Genomic DNA, 18,800 nt, shown 5'->3' with positions numbered 1-18,800 from the left:
GTAAGAAGAAACTGAATGATTCTTTGAAAAATAAGGAACACAAAAAGAAATCTATCAAAAGAAAAAATGAATCTTCAGAGATGAAGCCAAAAAAGAAAAAGAAGACGGGATTAAATACAGTTTTGACAAGAGAAGAAAAAATTTTCTTGTTTTTATCATCAGATTTAAACAAGGCATATTGTTTGTTCCTTTTAAGCATCATACCCATATTTGAAAAAACCAATGTTCTTTTACAATCATCTTCGCCACAAATACATCGACTTAGAGGGCTTTTGCTGGATCTTCTAAAAGAGCTTCTCTCAAAATTTCTAAGACCATCAGGAATTAAAGGAAAGTGTTTGACTGACGTAAATTTTCACAATCCATCCTGTCATAAAGATAAGGAGAATTTGGTGATTGGTACTGCAACATCAAATATTGTTTCAAAGCTATCACAGGAAGAGCAAAACTTATTTTATGCTGCCGCTGTTAAGTACCTAGTGACAGCCTGTGATTATATAGTGAAGAAATTTCCGATTAAAAGCAAGGTTCTTGAGAATGCTGAAGTTGCAAACTTGAAAAATATTGAAAATGCAAGTTTTAATTCTATTAAATATTTTATAGATTTGTTTCCATGTTTTTTAAAAGTTGATAGCAATGAATGTCAAGACAAAAAGATAGATGAGTTGGAAATTGAATTCTCTCAGCTTCAGCTTGAAGATACCTCATTCATTACTGAAACTCATGATCGAATTGATGCACAGTGGGCTGAAGTGAGTAAAATCAGAGGTGCTGATGGTCATATGAAATTTGCTAAGATATCCAAAATAATGCTTAACATCTTGCTCATTCCCCATTCAAATGCTGAGTGTGAAAGAATCTTCAGCTTAGTCCGAAAAAATCGAACTGAATGCCGATCTCTCATGTCTAACCAGACATTGGAAAGTTTATTAATTTTAAAAACAAAAAATGTAAAACCTTGTTTCGAGCAGAAGTTTAGTGAAGAAATGTTAAAGAAAGCTAAAAAAGCTACATCAGCTTCACTTACATCTTCAGCAGTCTCCTGTTCTGACGAATGAATGTTTTGCTATTTATTAATTTATTTATGTTTCCTCATTTTCAGTTTATTAAGTTTTTATGAGCAATTTTGGAACATATCACTATTTGTTTATTGTGTATATAAGTTGAAGTTGAATGAAACTACTTATAATCGTCTTGCCTTGTGGTTTGTAATGTCGTTGTACAGCTTGTAAACAATTAAATCCCTGTTTTCCCCATGCATAATTGGTGTCTTTTAATAACTCTTACTTTCAAAGAACTTCACAAAAAATAAATGAGTAACTAAAATAATCATAAAAGTAACTAAAAAATATATAAAATTGAAAGAGAATGTTTAAAAACAATCTAGAAGAAAAACATGTTTAAAAGGTTTTTGCATTCTGCAGAAAGTGCACTGTACATAAATGAAAAGTATGTCAATCGAAAAAAGAATCATTTGACATCAAAATAAAAATTTTTGGTGGTAAGTATTACAAAAAGCTATTCTAGTTATCCATTTATTACCACTTATTTAACATGTGTTTAGTTGGACAATGAAACTTTTTTGGTATTGTATTTTTTATCACTTAACTCTTTGCATGAATTTTTTTTTATTTTTTTATCATAATAAAATTCATGCTAGGGAAAATATTTTAACAAAAATTCTTGAATAAAAATATGATGCATAATAGTGTTGGACATTTCCACTATCATACAAAGGTAAAACTTATGTATTTAACACAGATTAAAATTGCTTCATTATTGTTTCGAGGAGGTATGTTGTTCACGGAAAAGTTTTACTGATGCCAATTTTCAAAAGTTGGCAAGTATGTAAAAGCCATACGAACGTTGGCATAAGTGCATAGTCGTTAAAGGTGACTATTTTGTAGATATATGTACTTCGGTAATGTGAACTATTCAGGGTAAGGTTTTATACAACTTGTCCTCGAACTCTTATATCATACTATCTGAAGTTATATTGTATTCGGAATAGTAATGAATTTTGCACATATTCCCTCCTAATGTATCCTTATGTACATGTAGGGTTCAAATTTAGTGCTATAAGAAAATGAACAATATTATAAATTCAGATATTTCTTTCTGAAATAATGTTGTCATACAGCTCCATACGTCACTGGTGTCAGATATAAAAAAAATTTATGCGCTTGTTAAGTTGACTTAAGACAATCTGTTGCTTTTGTTGGTTTTATGTATCAGGAGTGCTTTAAAGCATGTTATGGTTTTGCTTTTTCTTTTAATGAAAAAAGTATGAATTAGACCAATGTATGGGCTACAATAATTCAAAACATTTCCTCTAACATTGGCACTTGGTGGTGATTTTGAAGGAATTAGTGTTACTTTTGGAGTGAATTTGCAGGGCTAATTTTCAGAAACTCATGCAAAGATTTTGGCATTTGTCTTCACGAAAAATTTGTCTTTCGTAAGATATTGCTTCGAAAGCTTGTAATACATTGATGTCTGTAAATCAGCGTTTAAGCCAAGTTTAAAAATTCTTTAGCAAAAAAACTAAAATTGGGGGAAAAGTCTTTGGCAGAATGCTAAAATTCTGGCTTGACATCTTTGAAGAAATAAATGCACATTATGTGATATCTTTTAAAAATTTGAAATGAAAAATGCAGAATTGTTCTTGATATTGAGGGAGCAAACTTTTTTTCTGAAAACCCCCAATAATGTATTTATTGGGGGGATAAAATGCCCATTAAGACGAAATATTGTTCAACTTAATAACAGTTTATGCATGTTAGATATGATTTGTAAAAGCTTTCGCAATTTGAATAGTAGTTTCACATTTTGCGAGAAATGCGACCATAGCGGAAACCCTGCTGTAAATGTTTCTGGCCTCTTAGGGGTGTTTTTATCCAGGGCTCACAAATTGTACTGCCCAACTTGTCTGGAGTATGTAAAAATTCTCATACGGCATGAATGCGACATTACTTGCATTGCAATACATTATTGAAATATGTGTCTTAATTCAAATATAAAGCTGTTCAATTATGCTATGCGACAAATTATGTTTTTTATTAATATATAATAAAACGGGTCTGGCCAGAGCAAATTTAGGTCCGTTAACTGACCCTTCACAAAAATCGATCAACCAAAACGGACCCTTCACAAAATTCTGATAAGCAAAAACGGATCTTTCACAAATTGTTTATTGAAAGAGCAAATCTCAAATTAAAATAATACAGCATATTTCCTGTATAAAAACGATAATGTTTGGAATCTTTTTTAAAGTTAAATTAGAGAAATCAACTTGTACAAAATCGGCTAATTTTTCAAAAGAAAAAAAAAAACGGCACTCTTGTGATGCTTCTGCAAGCCATAAATAATCATTAAGGCCCATAAATATAATGCCTATTGTTGGTTTCTTTGAAAGAAATTAACAGCTGAAAGTCAATTTAGTTTATAATTTTGCTTGTTTGTTTTATGCAGCGATGTTGTTGTAAACTTTGAAAAAGCTTCAATATTCTCTGAATAGGCGTAATAAGCACTTTTCTCCCCACTCATGATTTAATCTTCAATAATGTACAGTGAAAGGAACTTAAAACTGAGATAGTAGGGGTGGGGGGGGGTGATCGCTTCAGATAGGGTTACAAAATTCAAACTTATCACCACTTTGTGTCTGATGGTGCGATGTTTAACTGTTTATCCCCACTTAGTGTCTGGTGGTGCAATGTTAAACTGTTATTTTGGAAGAAAGTTATATGGGTTTGGTTTTTCAATGCTAAAAAGGAAAATTAACTTTAAATAAACTTTTATTTACCTTTTTTTTTTTTCTATAGATGCCTGCATTTTGAAAAACGCAATCTTTTTACGTCCGATATGAGAATCATATTTTGTTCTTTTTTTCAAGCCAGTAACTTCGCTTTATTAGGATGCAAATAAATGAAAAATCTATTTTTGTAACAAATTTTTATTTCAAGTTTTTAAAGTGGAATTCCATTTTCTTTTATGAGTCAATAATTAAAATGCTGAATCAATGGTTTATTTTATTAATTTACTTATTTTTCCTTCAACTGTATCCAGATATTAATGATATGTTTATCATAGGACTCTAAAATGCAATTCAAAAATGTTATCAAAAAAAAATTTTACAAGCCGTTTTTATACTTTTAATGCCTTCACTTTAAGGATTGCAATCTCTGCATCCGCTGTGGAAATCTGATTTTTCGAATTTTCGATGTTTAGTACGCTTAGTTAAGAGGTAAACAAAACAAAAAAATTTTTTTTTATTTCTGTAAGAGTTTATAAGGTTTGAACGAAACTCTGCTCTTAAACAGTGTCTTGGGTTAAAACGTTAAATTCTGGACCCCTGCCTGAATTTTTTTCTTAGTTATTTTAAATACTATACAAATAACATTTTTAGTATAATTAAACATGATGTAGAATGGTAGATAAATATTGATACTTGAGGGGTGCCCATCTTCCAGGGAGCGATGCCTCCCCCCCCTCTCCCCAAATACTAGAAAAACACTCAAGAATGATATTCTTAACAGAAAAGAGAGAAAACACTCAACTTTAAGTGTCTGATTCTGTTCCCACCATCTCAAAAGTCTAAACTTACGTTTTTACAAAAAAAAAAAAATTGTTTTTTTTTGCAAAATTATTTGATTTTTTCACAAAAAACGGACCCTGTGAAAAATCCTGGACAGACCCCTGTAAAAGGAACTGGGACTATAAAACCTTTATTAAGTCATGTCTTCTTTAGACAAACATGCCCGGTAAGGCATGTAAAATTTTTAAGATTTTTCTAGCCTGATTCTTAACACCCCGCCTTTCAATACCTTTTAAATACTCTACGTAGTTAAATTGCAATAAAAGAAAAGTATTTCTTTTCAGATTTTAATACAAATTATTTTTAATTATTAAAAAATACTCTAAAATATGAAATAAGAATGTCTAAGCAAACCCTTGCACTTATGAGACTCAAATTTTCAAGAGACTGTTTAAGCAATAGCTACCTTATGATTAAGATGTGGGAAATATCACTATTAAGTGATTCAATATTAGTACATGTTATTCTTGGATGACCTAGAAATACTGAAAATTAATGTGTATGTTTTTTTTTTTCCCAGCAAAGAAATATGATGCCTTCCTTGCATCTGAGTCTCTTATTAAACAAATTCCAAGATTGCTGGGTCCCGGTTTAAACAAGGCTGGAAAGTTTCCTTCTCTGCTGACTCACAATGAATCTATGATGGCAAAGATAGATGAAGTGAAAGCTACCATTAAATTTCAAATGAAGAAGGTATGTAAATCGCTGGCATACCTACTCTTTTGCTTTTACAATAATCCTCCTGCCAACTTATGTAATCATTAATATTATGTTTTAATTTTTACGTAACATTTTTAAAACCTAATCTTGTCTGTCTCACAGATTAAGCTCAAACTGTCTGTCGGTTTGCTATTTTTTTATTTTCAAAATAATGAGTCCATCTTTGAAATTTTTAGTTTTTGTGAAATAGTTCAAGCTATCCAATAAAAAGTTGCTCATTGAGCTATGGTTCCAATCATAGACAGTTTTGCACTTAACATTATTATCAATTTAATCATATTTGATGTTCTGTGTGAATAATCTTTCATTGGGTGTACTAAAATCTTGTGTGTATGAGAAGGACCTTCTACGGTTCTGGCAGAACATGTAGTCATACCATATTTTATCAGATTTCTCCTTATTTTTAAAGTGATACAAAAAAATTCCCTGTAAGGCAAATATCTCTTGCTACTTAATATGGAATGTGATAAAAATGTAGCACGTGTAAGGTTAGGAGAGTGCGTTCTTCTTAGCGACACAGAATGCCAGTTAACCTTCTAGTTTCTTTGCAATGACGTTATAACACGCAGAAGAAGTGACTACTAGTCGGAGCCGGATTTAACGGGGACCTAAGCTATTTCAGGTATGGGGCCCCTTTGTAGTTTAAACAATTCTCCCGGTGGTGTAAGAGGCATTTTTTTTCTCCTTTACTGTGTCTCTTTCCTTTGGTTCATACAGCAATACTTTTGCTTTTTTATCGTGTTTTGTTTTCCCTGATGTCCTTTTTAGATTGACCTTAGGGGGAATGGTATCAAGAGAGGGAGGATTCTCTTAGCGTGAAGCATAGAATATCCCCAGTTGTAGAGGGTCCCGAAGCTTCTCACCCGGAGGACATTTTGAAAAATAGATATAAAATTCTGCGTTTTGAAGCCTGATAAGATGTAGTTGGAAAGATAATTTTCGCAAATTATGATAATTCACAGTTAGAGATGTACCGAGTACTCGGTAACTACTCGGTACTCGGCCAATTTGCCGAGTACTCGGTACTCGGCCAAATTCTGATCAGATACTCGGCCAATACCGAGTAGTTGCAAAAAATTGAATATTGTCCAAGACAGATACTAAAATTTATAAAAAAAGAGCAAGCATTATATTCTGCAATCATTTACAATTAAAATTTATAAGTCAAATTTAAATTTTGAGAATAATGAAGTTTGTAATGCTTCAATGGAATAACTCTTTATTTTAATGTCCCCAAAGTTAATATAACTTATTTATTAAAAATTACGCAAGAAATGAAAGTATAGAAAATATGGAATTTTTATATTAAAAATGGATTTTTGCTACAAACAAAAATTAGTTATAAAAAATGTAAAAATACCTTTGCTTAAAAAATAAAACAACCTTAAAAGTACAGTGCAGGAACTCTGCAGACACGTGTTTTGGCATTACAAAGAATTCCTTTTTCAATGCACAAAATGGGGGCTCGTAGATTTAAAGGCATCCGACAAAAGTCCTATTTTTTTGTTGAATGTCTTTACATTCTTTAGCTCACATGTTATGCACTGAAAAAGACGTTCCTTGTAACGGGTGGGGGGGGGGGCAGAAACACGCGTCTGGAGTGTTCCTGCACATTTGTTTTATCTGCTTTTAAAAATTATTTATGTTTGGCAGATTAGAACTATAATTGATTGGTATACAGTGAAACCCTTCCTAACGGACACCCCTCTTATGCGGACAATTTTTAATTCCCCAGTTCCAATGCAAATAACATTATTAAATCCCTGTCCTGCGGACACCTCTATATTGCAGGAAAAAAATTTGTCCTGTTAGTGTCCGCATTAGAGGGATTTTACTGTAATTTGTTTTAATTCCAACTTGATTAATCATACCTTTTATTTATTTATTTTTAATTTAAAAAATTATTTTTTGTAAAATTTTTGACACAAACAAAATTGTATATATATAATGCGTAATTAAATTTCAGCGGGAATTTAGTTTTAAAAACTATTATATGGACAAGGAGGTTTATACTACTATTTCAATAAGTTCAAAATTCATCACATGTGTGTCAGTGGTTCTTCTTAAAGCATAATTGGTACTTGGAACTCGGCTGAGTAGTGAAAGGCCGAGTACTCGGCTACTCGGCCACAGTGCTACTCGGTACGTCTCTATTCACAGTAAAAGAAAATGCATTGTTACTTGCTCACATTGGTTTTTGTTACAATTAGATTTTAAATACCCCTCCAACCCACCAACAAATGCAACAAATTATTTTCAAGAATTCTAGAACAATGAAAATTAATTGATGCACTTCATTAACTTTCCAGTCTCTGATATTTTAGTATTTGATTGTACATTTTTAGTCATGTTCTAACTTTGAAAGAAAAAAGAAACTAGATTTTTCGTAACAACTTTTCTTCAGTGAGGCAGAAAATAAAAAGGAATTGAGGTAGGTTTCCCCCCCCCCCCCAGTGATAACATATTAACAATATGCAGAAGTAAGATAAAACCAGTAAATAGCAAGATATGAAACATGTGAGTCACAAACATTTGTAATATGTTTCAGAAACGTGAGAACCAAGGTTTTTACATTTCTGGTGCAGGATATAGCAAGGAGGTGAATTTGACATATATTGGCATTTTTTCTCCATTTGTGGTTTGTAGCCACACTTTTCAAGGTCTTCAAGCACTAGAAAATAAAATTTATATTTTCAAATACTTTGCTTTTTTTTTTTGGAACAAATCATAATAATTTCCGGGGTCTCTAACAAAGTGGGTGCCCTAAGCTATAGCTTACTAAACTTGTACATCAAGGCCTGCTGCTAGCGAAATAAAATAATCAGCTGTCTGACAGTCAATTCAAACAGATGTGACTTGGCCCTGCACTGTTTGTAAAAAAGGAAATATTTAACTGCATTAGTCAGGGGTCTGGCCAGAGGATATTTGGGTCCGTTAACGGACCCTTCACAAAAATCCGATCAAACAAAACGGACCTTTCACAAAATCGCGATCAAACAAAACGGACCCTTCACAAAATTCTGATAAACAAGATCCGATCTGTCACAAATTGTTTATTGAAAGAGCCAATCTGAAAGCAAAATAACTCATATTTCTGTGTATAAACCGCATATTTCTGTGTATAAACCGATAATTTTTGAAACCTTTTTTTAAGTCAAATTAGGGGGATCAGCTTATACAAAATCGGCTAATTTTGAAGAAAAAAAAAATCGGCACTCTTGCCATGCTCTGATGTTCCTGCAAGAGATAATTGCTACTGCCAAATAAATATAATGGTTGTTTGTTTTATCACAGCTAATTAGCAGTGGTGTTGTTGTAAACTTTTCTGAAAAGGCATTGGTAAGCCACTTAGCGTCTGGTGTTGAACCTTTATAATGAGATTAGAAAATATTCTCATCATTTTGTCGGCTTGTCAATATTTGAGTTTTTACAGTGGTGCTATGTTTAATTGTTATTTTGGGAGAAAATTATATGGGTTTTGATTTTTCGATGCTAACAAGGATGATTAACTTTAAGTAAACTCTTTTAATTACCGTTTTTTTTCTTTAGATGTCTACATTTTGAAAAATGCAATTTTTTAACATCCGATATGAGAATCATATTTTGTTCTTTTTTCAAGCTAACTTCGCTTTATTAGGATTCAAATAAATGAAAAGTCTTTTTATTTCTGTTAGAACTCTCATTTCAAGTTTTTAAAGCAAAATTCCATTTTCTGTTATAAGTCAAAAATTAAAATGCTGAATAGATGGTTTATTTTATTATTATTTTTTTGGGGGGGGGGTCAACTGTGTTCACAGATATTAATGATATGTTATCATAGGACTCTAAAATGCAATTTTAAAATAATTTTATCAAAAATATTTCTTTTACAAGCCGTTTTTATACTTTTGATGAACGGATGAAAGGTCCGTTCACTTTAAGAATTGCGATCTCTTTGCATCCGCTATGGGAATCCGATTTTTCGAATTTTTGATTATTACGCTTTAAGAGGTTAACAATTGAAATATCTTTTTATTTTTGTTAAAATCACGGAATTTATAAGTTAGAAACGAAATTTCGTGCTTTTTAAGAGTATCTTGGGTCAAAAAGTTGAATGCTGAACCCTATTCTGAATTTTGTTTTATTTATTTATATTTTTGTTACAATTATTTTAAATACTGTACAGAAATATATCTAGTATAATTTAACATAATGCAGAATGGTAGATAAATATTGATAATTGAAAAAGCGATGCCCCCCCGCCCCACACCAAATATCAGAAGAAAAAAAAATCCGGAATGATTTTCTCTTCATATAAGAAGAAAACACTCAACTTTAAGTTTAATTGATGCAGTTTGTGCCATCTCTAAATTCTAAAATTTCGTTTTAACAAAAAAAAAAAAAAAAAAAAAAAATTTGCGAAATTTTTTGATTTTTCACAAAATTAATTCATTTTTCACAAAATTATTTGATTTTTCACAAAAAACGGACCCTGTGAAAAATCCTGGACAGACCCCTGTTAGTTTAACATCCTTAATTGAAAGTCCTTTCAAGTCCTAAATTTAACAAAAATTCTTTATTATTTAGACAAGGTACTTAATTTTAGATTTTTTCAGCAAGTCCTTAAAATCTTTTTTTTTTAAGCATCTCTTTCTCTATTATTTCAAATCCCATTGTTTATTTCTTTTTGAATATTAACACTTCACTGAATTACTAAGGTTACTTTGAATAATTTTAATTGATTTTTTTTCTTTTCAAAATCAGTATTAGACTACTTTCAAGAAGCTCTCCCTGCTTTCATTTTTCTGTTTCCTTTCCTTTTGCAAAAACTAAAGTTGCTTTTTGTTTTCTCAAGCAATTGCACAAATACTCACAGTAAAAATTTGCAGTTGTGCACAGTTGTTTTCCTGTCAACAGGGGTCGAAGTAGTCCTATATATCCTATATTTCCTGTATTTTCAAAAAAAGCATCAAAACTGTCCTATATTTTTCAAAAATGTCCTATTTTTTTTACCCTATAAATCTTTTAAAAAGAATAGTAAATAAACTTTCTGACATTGGATTTTTCGCCGAAAGTACGTGCCCGAACGAATTTCAAATTAAACGCAACTGACTAAATCCTGCAACAGGCATCTTCTCTCATTGGCTATAGCAATGTGACATCACTCTATAGTTGGTGGAGTTTCAAGAACTAAGACTGAAGTTGGTTTTAGAATTTTTCTTTTGGGGGGCAACAGCCGTTTGTTTTGTTTTCCATCATGGGGGGTTTTTGTTGGTATAGGGGCCTTGGTGGTCTTGTGGTTTCGTTAACTTGCTTTGTAAGCAGAGAGGAGCAGGTTCGATTCCCGTCTGTAGCCATCAGTGTTCTTTTATTCCTGTGTAACGTAGAACCTTAAAATAAAATATGGAAAAAGGTTGTGGATTATTAGAGGTAAAATCTTATCCGCTGAGAATAGCTATATACCCCAATGTGTGTTACCATAAATCAAATCAAATCGTTGGTATATTTTTGTGTTCAGTGCATTTTTCTAATTGGAATTTTCTAATTCTTTTTGCAATCTTTTCTTTTTGTAAAATTTTGGGATCCTCGAATGTTAGTTCCTTATGACGTTAAAACGTAGTTTGTTGTATTAAGTGGAATTATAATGGCGAAATCGCATTGTTTAACACAATTTCGTGTGGAGTGATTGAACCAGGAGGACATTAATTGTACAACTTGTGGTGCATGTGCCATTTTGCAACTGTTTGTCATTTTGCAACCATTTGAGGCAGCATGCTAAAACATTCAAGCGTAAAGAAAACTCTGGAAAACGTCAGGAGGATAATCCTCAAGCTCTGATTGTTCTTAAGGGGCCGCTGGAGAGAGGTCTAATTTGAAATTTGCCCACCGCTTCACTTCAGATCCTTTTTCGACACGGCGAGAAGGCATGTGCTAAGCTCACATGATTGGCAGGCGAGCATCCAATCAGAAAAGGAATTGACACTGCATCTAGGACCCCCCTCACATGTTATTTATTAGCTGCCATCCCAATAATGGACAACCTTCAGGGGTTGAGGTTTCCCCTTGTTGCTTTGACTTGTTTACTATTTAGTACGCCTGCGGTCACCCCGGGGATTTTAGGAAGACCCTTTGCTTTGATATAAGACAGGAGACTTCTAGAATCGGCTCGTTGAGTTAGGAAAGGAAACTTTCATTGCCGCTAGAGAGAGAGAGAAATTACGATTTGAAAGAAAAAGAAACTTTAGTTTTACAATGAGTTAGTCTTTACTGTTTTCAACCATTTTTGAACGATGGGAAAAAGCATTTAAATGCAAGATTTTTTTTGCTAAAAGACATTTTGAGAAAGTTAGAAGATTTTTTTGAAATTGAAAAAACGTATAAAAACTACATACACATGTATTATTTTAAAGTAACACACGCATGAATAATACATTTTTACATTTTCTTTATTCTTACATTCTACGCAATCTACAGCTCCGTACAGTATTAGATTATTGTAGCTCATTCAACCCTTAATTGCTATCATCCCCTCCCCCTAAACACATGTCTTTTATTACCCTGAAGACTATCTCCTTGCCCCACCCCAACAGGGGATAAAGAAGCTGTCCCCTCTTTCTCTATTGTCACCGGCAAGAGGCGTGGTTAACACGGAAATTCGTCAATTTTTCAAAATTTTCCAGTTTTCTCCTCCCAATTACTCTTATCCTAATTTGAGTATGATTAAAAGAAAGATATCCCTGAAAAGCCCAAACTTTCAAGAATAACGCGTAGTTTTTCAATTTGAGCAAATGTTAGATCTTGAGCATTTGTGAAGCGTTTAAACAGAAAGCACCTCTTCTTTTGTCAACTCATAAATTTAACAGCCATTTAATATTAAATTTTAACAGAAAATGAAAAATTAAAAAAGGACGCGTTATTTGTACTGCTGTGAAGAATGTTATGCAGAAAAAATTATCTCAAAATATTGAAATGCGAATTGGCAATCAAGAGGAAACTTCCCCGTAGACTTAACATTGACTTCGAAACTTCCGAGGCTCTCTCCAGCGGCCCCTTAAGGGGGTCTGGGACACATTTTGAAATTTTTCTTATTATGTACTTTAGAGTTTTGAACTGATTCATCATTTATTTAATAAGCAATATCATAACATAAATATGAAAAAAAAAAATTTTTTATTTAAATTTAATTAGTTTTTTTTTTTTTCAAAAAAATGGGGTTGCTTTAAATTGTTATAACTCAAAATATTGTTGGTCAATTTTCAATTTTTTTTCAAAAAAGTATGCACAAATATCTAAGCTTTAATTTTTATTCGGCGATTTTAAAAATATTGATTCAATAAAAAATAAAAAATATTTGAAGAAAAATTCGAAGATACTTTTTTTAAAAAAATCATAATTTTTGCAGTAAACGTTTTTTTCAAATTCGCCGAATAGAAATTAAAGTAAATTGCTTAAAAAAGATAAGAGTTTGAATGCAAGAAATCGGGGAAAATTGCATCATGGAGAAAAACGCGTTTAAAGTTATGTACACGTTCAATAGATGCATGCAACAAAAATAACTAACTTTCGTTCTATTTAAGGTAGAAACAAGATTCAAACGTCCTCTTAAGCAGAAAAAAAACCGGAGCAATTTTTCAAATTATAAAAAAAATTGCAAAATTTGAGGATTTTTGTGTCCCGGACCCCCTTAATAGAAGTGGTAAAAGGTTCAGTTTAGATATAAAATCAAATAATAGTGGAATTTGAACTTGGGTCATAGTGAGGAAGGAAAATAAAAATCAGCTTTGTTCAAATTTTGTTCAGTTATTTAGTCTATAAAGTACACTTTTTTCAATAATTATTCTTTCAACTACAGGAAAGTCATTATAGATGTAAGGTATTTTGTTTGAGGTTTTTTAAACAAAATCATTGATAAGAATGAAATGATATGAGACTGAATAATATATGATATGTATTTCCTTCTTTTTTCATAGCAAAATTATTCATATAATGTTCCTATATTTGTCCTATATTTTTTGTGGAAAATGTCCTACATGTGACAAGTCGGTCACTTCTACCCCTGTGTCAAAATTTTTGTAAACTCCTCTGCTCTCTTTTTTTCTTCTTCTAGTATTCTACTTTTTAATAATTAGTAGTTTCTTCAGAAACTTAAGAGTACTTTAATGTGCTTTATTTCGATTTCCATTTAGGGGTGTTAACTGTGGCGTACGGATCATTACATGCTCTCTGACGTATGCTATGTTAACCATGGTTGGCAAAAAGATGCGTCAAAGAAAGATATTCATAGTTTGGTTTTGCTTGTCTTAAATCTATAAATTTAAAAACTAGGTCTGTTTACTATGAAAGTTCTGAAGTTTCATTTTTTAAAGTTAGTTTGAGTTTTTCAAGTAATAAATTTATGTCCTAGATATCCTCCTTTATTCTCAGCATTATTAAAATTTTGATGTTGCTTATTCCAGGAGGGACATTAACACAGGCCTTTGCACGAATTCATTCCTTTTAATAGGGATTGAAAATCACACATTGGCAACAATTTTGAACATGAACAACTAAACTTTGAAGGAGTATTTAATTATTTAAAAAAACTAAATCTTGAATGCATAAAAACAGATTTCTGTAATATAATTTTTTTGGGCTACAAGTTTAGGGTTGCCAACTGCTCCGCAAAAAAATTATTTTGTTCCGCATTTCCCGGGCAAGCGTAAGTTATACTCATTAAAGTCATACTAATCCTATTGAATTAGAAAATCTTAAGTCAGCACACAATCACAGTTTGTAAGTGGATGGTGTCAGAATAACGTGATATTATTTACAATTAAAAAAAAATTAGCTGGTCATATTTTTTTATTTTAAGCCTGGTCGCGCCATGCGGCTTCACTGCTAGTTTGCTGGGACTGATAAAAAAAAACTTGTGGGTGTTCATGTGAACACAACGAACGTATATGTCGTCGCTTATACATCGTGGGGGGGGGGGGCATACAAAGGGCCTACCCACTTTAGGCCACCCTCCCCTATACTCATTGCATTATGTTTAAAGCTGTTTTATTACTTCAAAATGCTCCTCAATCACCACAGATGCTCCTCAAATTGTTTCTCCAAGGTTGGCAACCCTGCAAGTTGTTCTCCCTATTTCGAGGTACGCAAATTAATATTTTGAAAGCAGTAAATATAATTACACAAAACATTCTAATGTCATAGTAGTATGCTACTCACTTTCAACTGTACATCGCAATATAAAACAGGGTGGCGACAGATCAGGGAAATATCAGGGAATTTTGAAAAAATAACAAAAAATCAGAGGAAATTGATTTTATGAAGAAAAAAATTTTTTTTTTGCTTTACAGAATTAAGTATCCTAATTCCCTACGCATTTTCCGCCAATTATTTGTTAAAAAAAAAAAGTAAAATTAATGAAGTGCAATTATACACTGCCGCATATTTGTGCATTTTTTTCCCTCAACGTCAATGTATTGAATCTTACTTATTTACCATAGGATGAACTTCCGAAGATTGCTTCTGTGTCTGTTAGTTTGATTATTTTACCTAGCTTGAAATTTCCTTTAACGCTTTCAATGCCTGCTACGTAAAATAAACAACCATAAAGGCAAAGACGAAGCCTTCATTAATGCCTTAGCTTCTGTGCCTTTATTCCATTGTCTCAAAGTAATTAGCGTACTGTAATCACGATTTCAAGAAGAAATCTTTGGTTTTTGAATTAATACTGTAAAATCTTAAAAGTTATTACTTCTTTCCGTTTTTAATTTTAATTGCTAAAATTGAACTTTCAATAAAAAAACTTTGTTTTTTGCCGTTATACTATTTGTTGTCACCGCAGATTATAAAGGTTTTCTTCAGACTTAAGTGATTCTTTAATTTTATAACCAAGTTGTATTCTTTTATATATTATGAAATTGTCTAATTGCTTTTTTTTTTCTTTATTTTTCTCAGATTTTTTTTCGTTACATAATTAAATCATTTGAAATAACTTGTGTACTTAAGCAAATATCTTAATTTTTTTATTGTTAAAATGCTGAATTCATTCATTAAAACCTATGATCTTGATTAGAGAAAAGCTCCCTATGAATGAATGTCAAATGGTTTCATCTGTTTTGCATAAATATGTCAATTAGTTATATAAGAATAACTACATTACTTCTGTTCTTTCACTATTACTTGTTATTCTTGCAACAATTATTATAATGTTTGAAAACTCAGATCTAAAAAGTAATTAATATTATTTTGGACTTGTTAAGCGACGAGCTTATATAGCTTTAAATTTTGTCTTGGTATGCTTATAAAAATTGTATGCTTTTTTTTTTTTAAAAAAAGGCCCTGTTAGTGGAAAAACGAGGTGCTTTATTTTGAATTCTATTTTGGAATGAGAAACGTGTGAATCTTTGAAGATTTTAGAAGACACTCCTTTACTCAGAATGCTCTGTGATGTGTTAAAAAACTGCATGTATTATCTGATTAATCATGTGACAGAAAATTCTTCTCTGAGAGCATTTTGTTCATTATACTTACTAAAATATCTATTTAAAATATTTGAAGTAAAGTAGAACTCCAATTATCCGAATTGCTCGCAAAGTTAGCAAAATATACTATTACACCTGCTGCAATTTGAAATGTTATATTACGTCGACCCAAGCTCGTCTTTCCACTTTCATTTACAGTATTGTGCAACATTTGTTTATATTTTTAAAAAGAATCAAAATTTTCCGAATAGGGTCGATTCCCATTTGATTTGGATAATTTGAGTTCTATTCTACTACTTAAGGGTTTACTGTTCAGTCAATCTACACTACTGAAAGTTCTGACTTAAATGATTTTCCTCCTCTATTCTCAATATTAGCACAGTTGTAATGTTGATTATTCCAGGAGGGATATTACAATTGGCCTTTGCACGAATTCATTTTTTTACTAAAAAATGATAATCACACATAGGCCACAAAATTGAATTAGCATGATAGTTATACATATGAATGCTTTTGAGCTGATTGCATCAGTGTATTGAGATGCCTGGTTTAAGTTATAAAGTAACTGTTTCTTTCAAATTAGGTCAGCCAATGTAATTTCTAATAATACTTACATTATCCCTATTTATGCGCAATTTGTTTTTAGGTTCTCTGTTTAGCAGTTGCAGTTGGGCATGTCACTATGACTCAAGATGAACTGGCTCAGAATCTAAATCTTGCAATCAATTTTCTCGTGTCCCTGCTCAAGAAGAATTGGCAAAAATATAAGATCTTTACATGTAAAAAGTACAATGGGAACAGCTTTGCGATTGTATTAAATTCACAAGTATTTTGTGAAAATAAAACAAGTATATCGACATCAGTTTCTTTCTTTTCTGCAACAAAGCTTATATGTTGGTTTGGGGAGGGGGGTCGGTCTAATGAACAAATTATGTACCTTATAACATGCAAGTTTTCCGTTTGACAAACCAATGATTTAGACCTCAATCATAAACCTCAATTTGACGATTACCAAGAGAGTGGAAATAGTTATTGTTAAATTAAGAAGCATATACATTCAGATAAATCCAGACCAGTGAAATTTAACATTAGATAGAGGCAAAGGAAGCGGTCGCACCCCCAAACTTTTTGAGCAAAGAAAAATTCTGGTAAATTTAATATTTGTAAATCGCAAGTCAATGCTCATTTTAAAAAATATCTCTGGTTCTCAGTAATATTCGGGGTTCGTACGCTCTTGAAACAGTTTCTTAGTGCTTGAATTCTCTCAAAAATCATAGGATTGTGCTTGAAAGTTTTAAAAAGTATTTCACCATTGCAATTTTCTGAACATGTGTTCAATATGCTACATTGCGACAAATTGCTTCTGTGTTTGGGATTGATCAGTTTCATGGGCCGGATGTGACCCGTGGGACGTAGGTTGGGCACCACTGGTTTATAATATTGTAAGAAATGAAATAAAAAAAGGAATACTCTGGTATCATCATAAGTTTTCGAGCCGCAAGCGTATAATCATAATACTGCTATTGCAATGTTTCAGACGGGGCGAGGGGGGAAAGCAATAGGGGTAGGGACTTCTTGTTTTTTTTAGTGTATAATTAGTATACCAACATCTTGAAATGGGACACGAAAAGCGTATAATCATAGTATTGCTCTTGCAATGTTTCGGAGGGGTTGGGGAGGAAAGCAAGAGGAGTAGGGATCGGGGCTTTGTACTTTTTTAAAGAATACATTACGTACTAACATCCTGCCAAAATTCAGCTTTCTCTTAATTAGTTGCGACACGAAAAGCGTACAATCATAGTACTTACTGTTCGTGCTGTGTTTCGGAGGGAGTGAGGGGGTCCAAAAAGCCACCACCCCCCGAACAAAATGTGACATATACTGAAAGTTTATACTATTATGAGAGTAAATAGCACAAAATTTGTTTGAGGTTTAATTCTTTTTTAGGAGAAAAATGCACTGATATTTTGTAAATCATCATGGAAAACAAAAATGCATGGGATCTCTTCTTATTTTCTAGAAAAAATTTTTGTAGCTCGTTTTATGCGTTTTCTTGTGCATAAAACGTGTGTCCAGTATGCAGATTAGATCTGCTAAAACTTAAAGAAGGATGTAGTAAGAATGTTTAATATACACTTGCTCACAAAAGTAAGTATGCAACTCATAGCTTAAGTGAAAAAGCTCCAGTTCTCTAATAAATATAAGAAAAATATTATTTTGGAGAGTGTTGTTCATCGCTTCTGATTCAAGTCATAAAGTAATGAAAAATAAACCAAATCATTATATTTTAAAAAACTTTTAAGAATAATTTTATTAACTACCAATAGGAATTAAAATCACAAAAGTATGTATGCACTCTGAGTTTTTGACTTTTAAATAGGCTGAATGAAACTTCTCGAGTGATTGTTCGTATTTCAGTGATAAGTTTAGAAGTTCTGCTAAAAAGTTTGTAAGTTTGAGCTTAAATTAACAATTCACCAATGCCTCCTCGTGGAAAAATGTTATCAAGAGATCTAAAGGATGCAATAATAAAGCTCTATAAGGGAAAGCAAGTCCCAAAGACAAATCGCTATAATCATAGGCAAAAATCCTGCAACAGTGCAAAAAATCATTGAAAAGTTCCAGGCTGAGGGAAATACTCTAAACAAGCCAAGAACAGGACGACCGCTTATTTTCACGGATCGAGAAATGCGAATTATTGTTGGAAATGTGAAAAAAATTCCAAGATTAGCGCACCAAAATTGACAACTGATGTGAAAAACAATTTTGTGAAGTGATGCAATCCTGAAACAATTCGCCGTGTGTTATGGAAGGCAGGATACCATGGTCGAAATATGCGAAGAAAACCATTTGTTAGCAAAGTGAATCGCAAAAAGAGAATAGATTTTGCGAAAGAAAATGGAAAACAGGACAGAAATTTTGGGAATTTCGTGATTTTTTTTGGATGAAAATAAATTTAACATCCACGAGTCAGATGGATACCAAAAAGTTTGGAGGAAAGCAAGGCAGCTCTAGAATCAAAGAACATGCGAGGA

The 18,800-nt window shown here is 32.1% G+C and overlaps 1 protein-coding gene across 1 annotated transcript in view; it reads left to right on the top strand.

Annotated features, from left to right (window-relative positions):
- LOC129233638 (60S ribosomal protein L10a-like) overlaps window positions 1-16,583 on the top strand; it is a 30,949-nt gene extending 14,366 nt beyond the window's left edge. The window contains 3 exon segments of the mRNA XM_054867612.1: window positions 5,115-5,287; window positions 16,412-16,525; window positions 16,527-16,583. Of these exon segments, the coding sequence (XP_054723587.1) occupies window positions 5,115-5,287; window positions 16,412-16,525; window positions 16,527-16,583 (344 nt within the window).
- The last annotated feature ends 2,217 nt before the right edge of the window (window positions 16,584-18,800 follow it).

The sequence above is a fragment of the Uloborus diversus genome, unplaced genomic scaffold, assembly GCF_026930045.1.
Source record: "Uloborus diversus isolate 005 unplaced genomic scaffold, Udiv.v.3.1 scaffold_571, whole genome shotgun sequence".
NCBI classification, from domain to species: Eukaryota; Metazoa; Arthropoda; class Arachnida; order Araneae; family Uloboridae; genus Uloborus; species Uloborus diversus.
The sequence above is the reverse complement of the archived record's forward strand: the minus strand, read 5'-3'. Positions and strand labels throughout refer to the sequence as shown.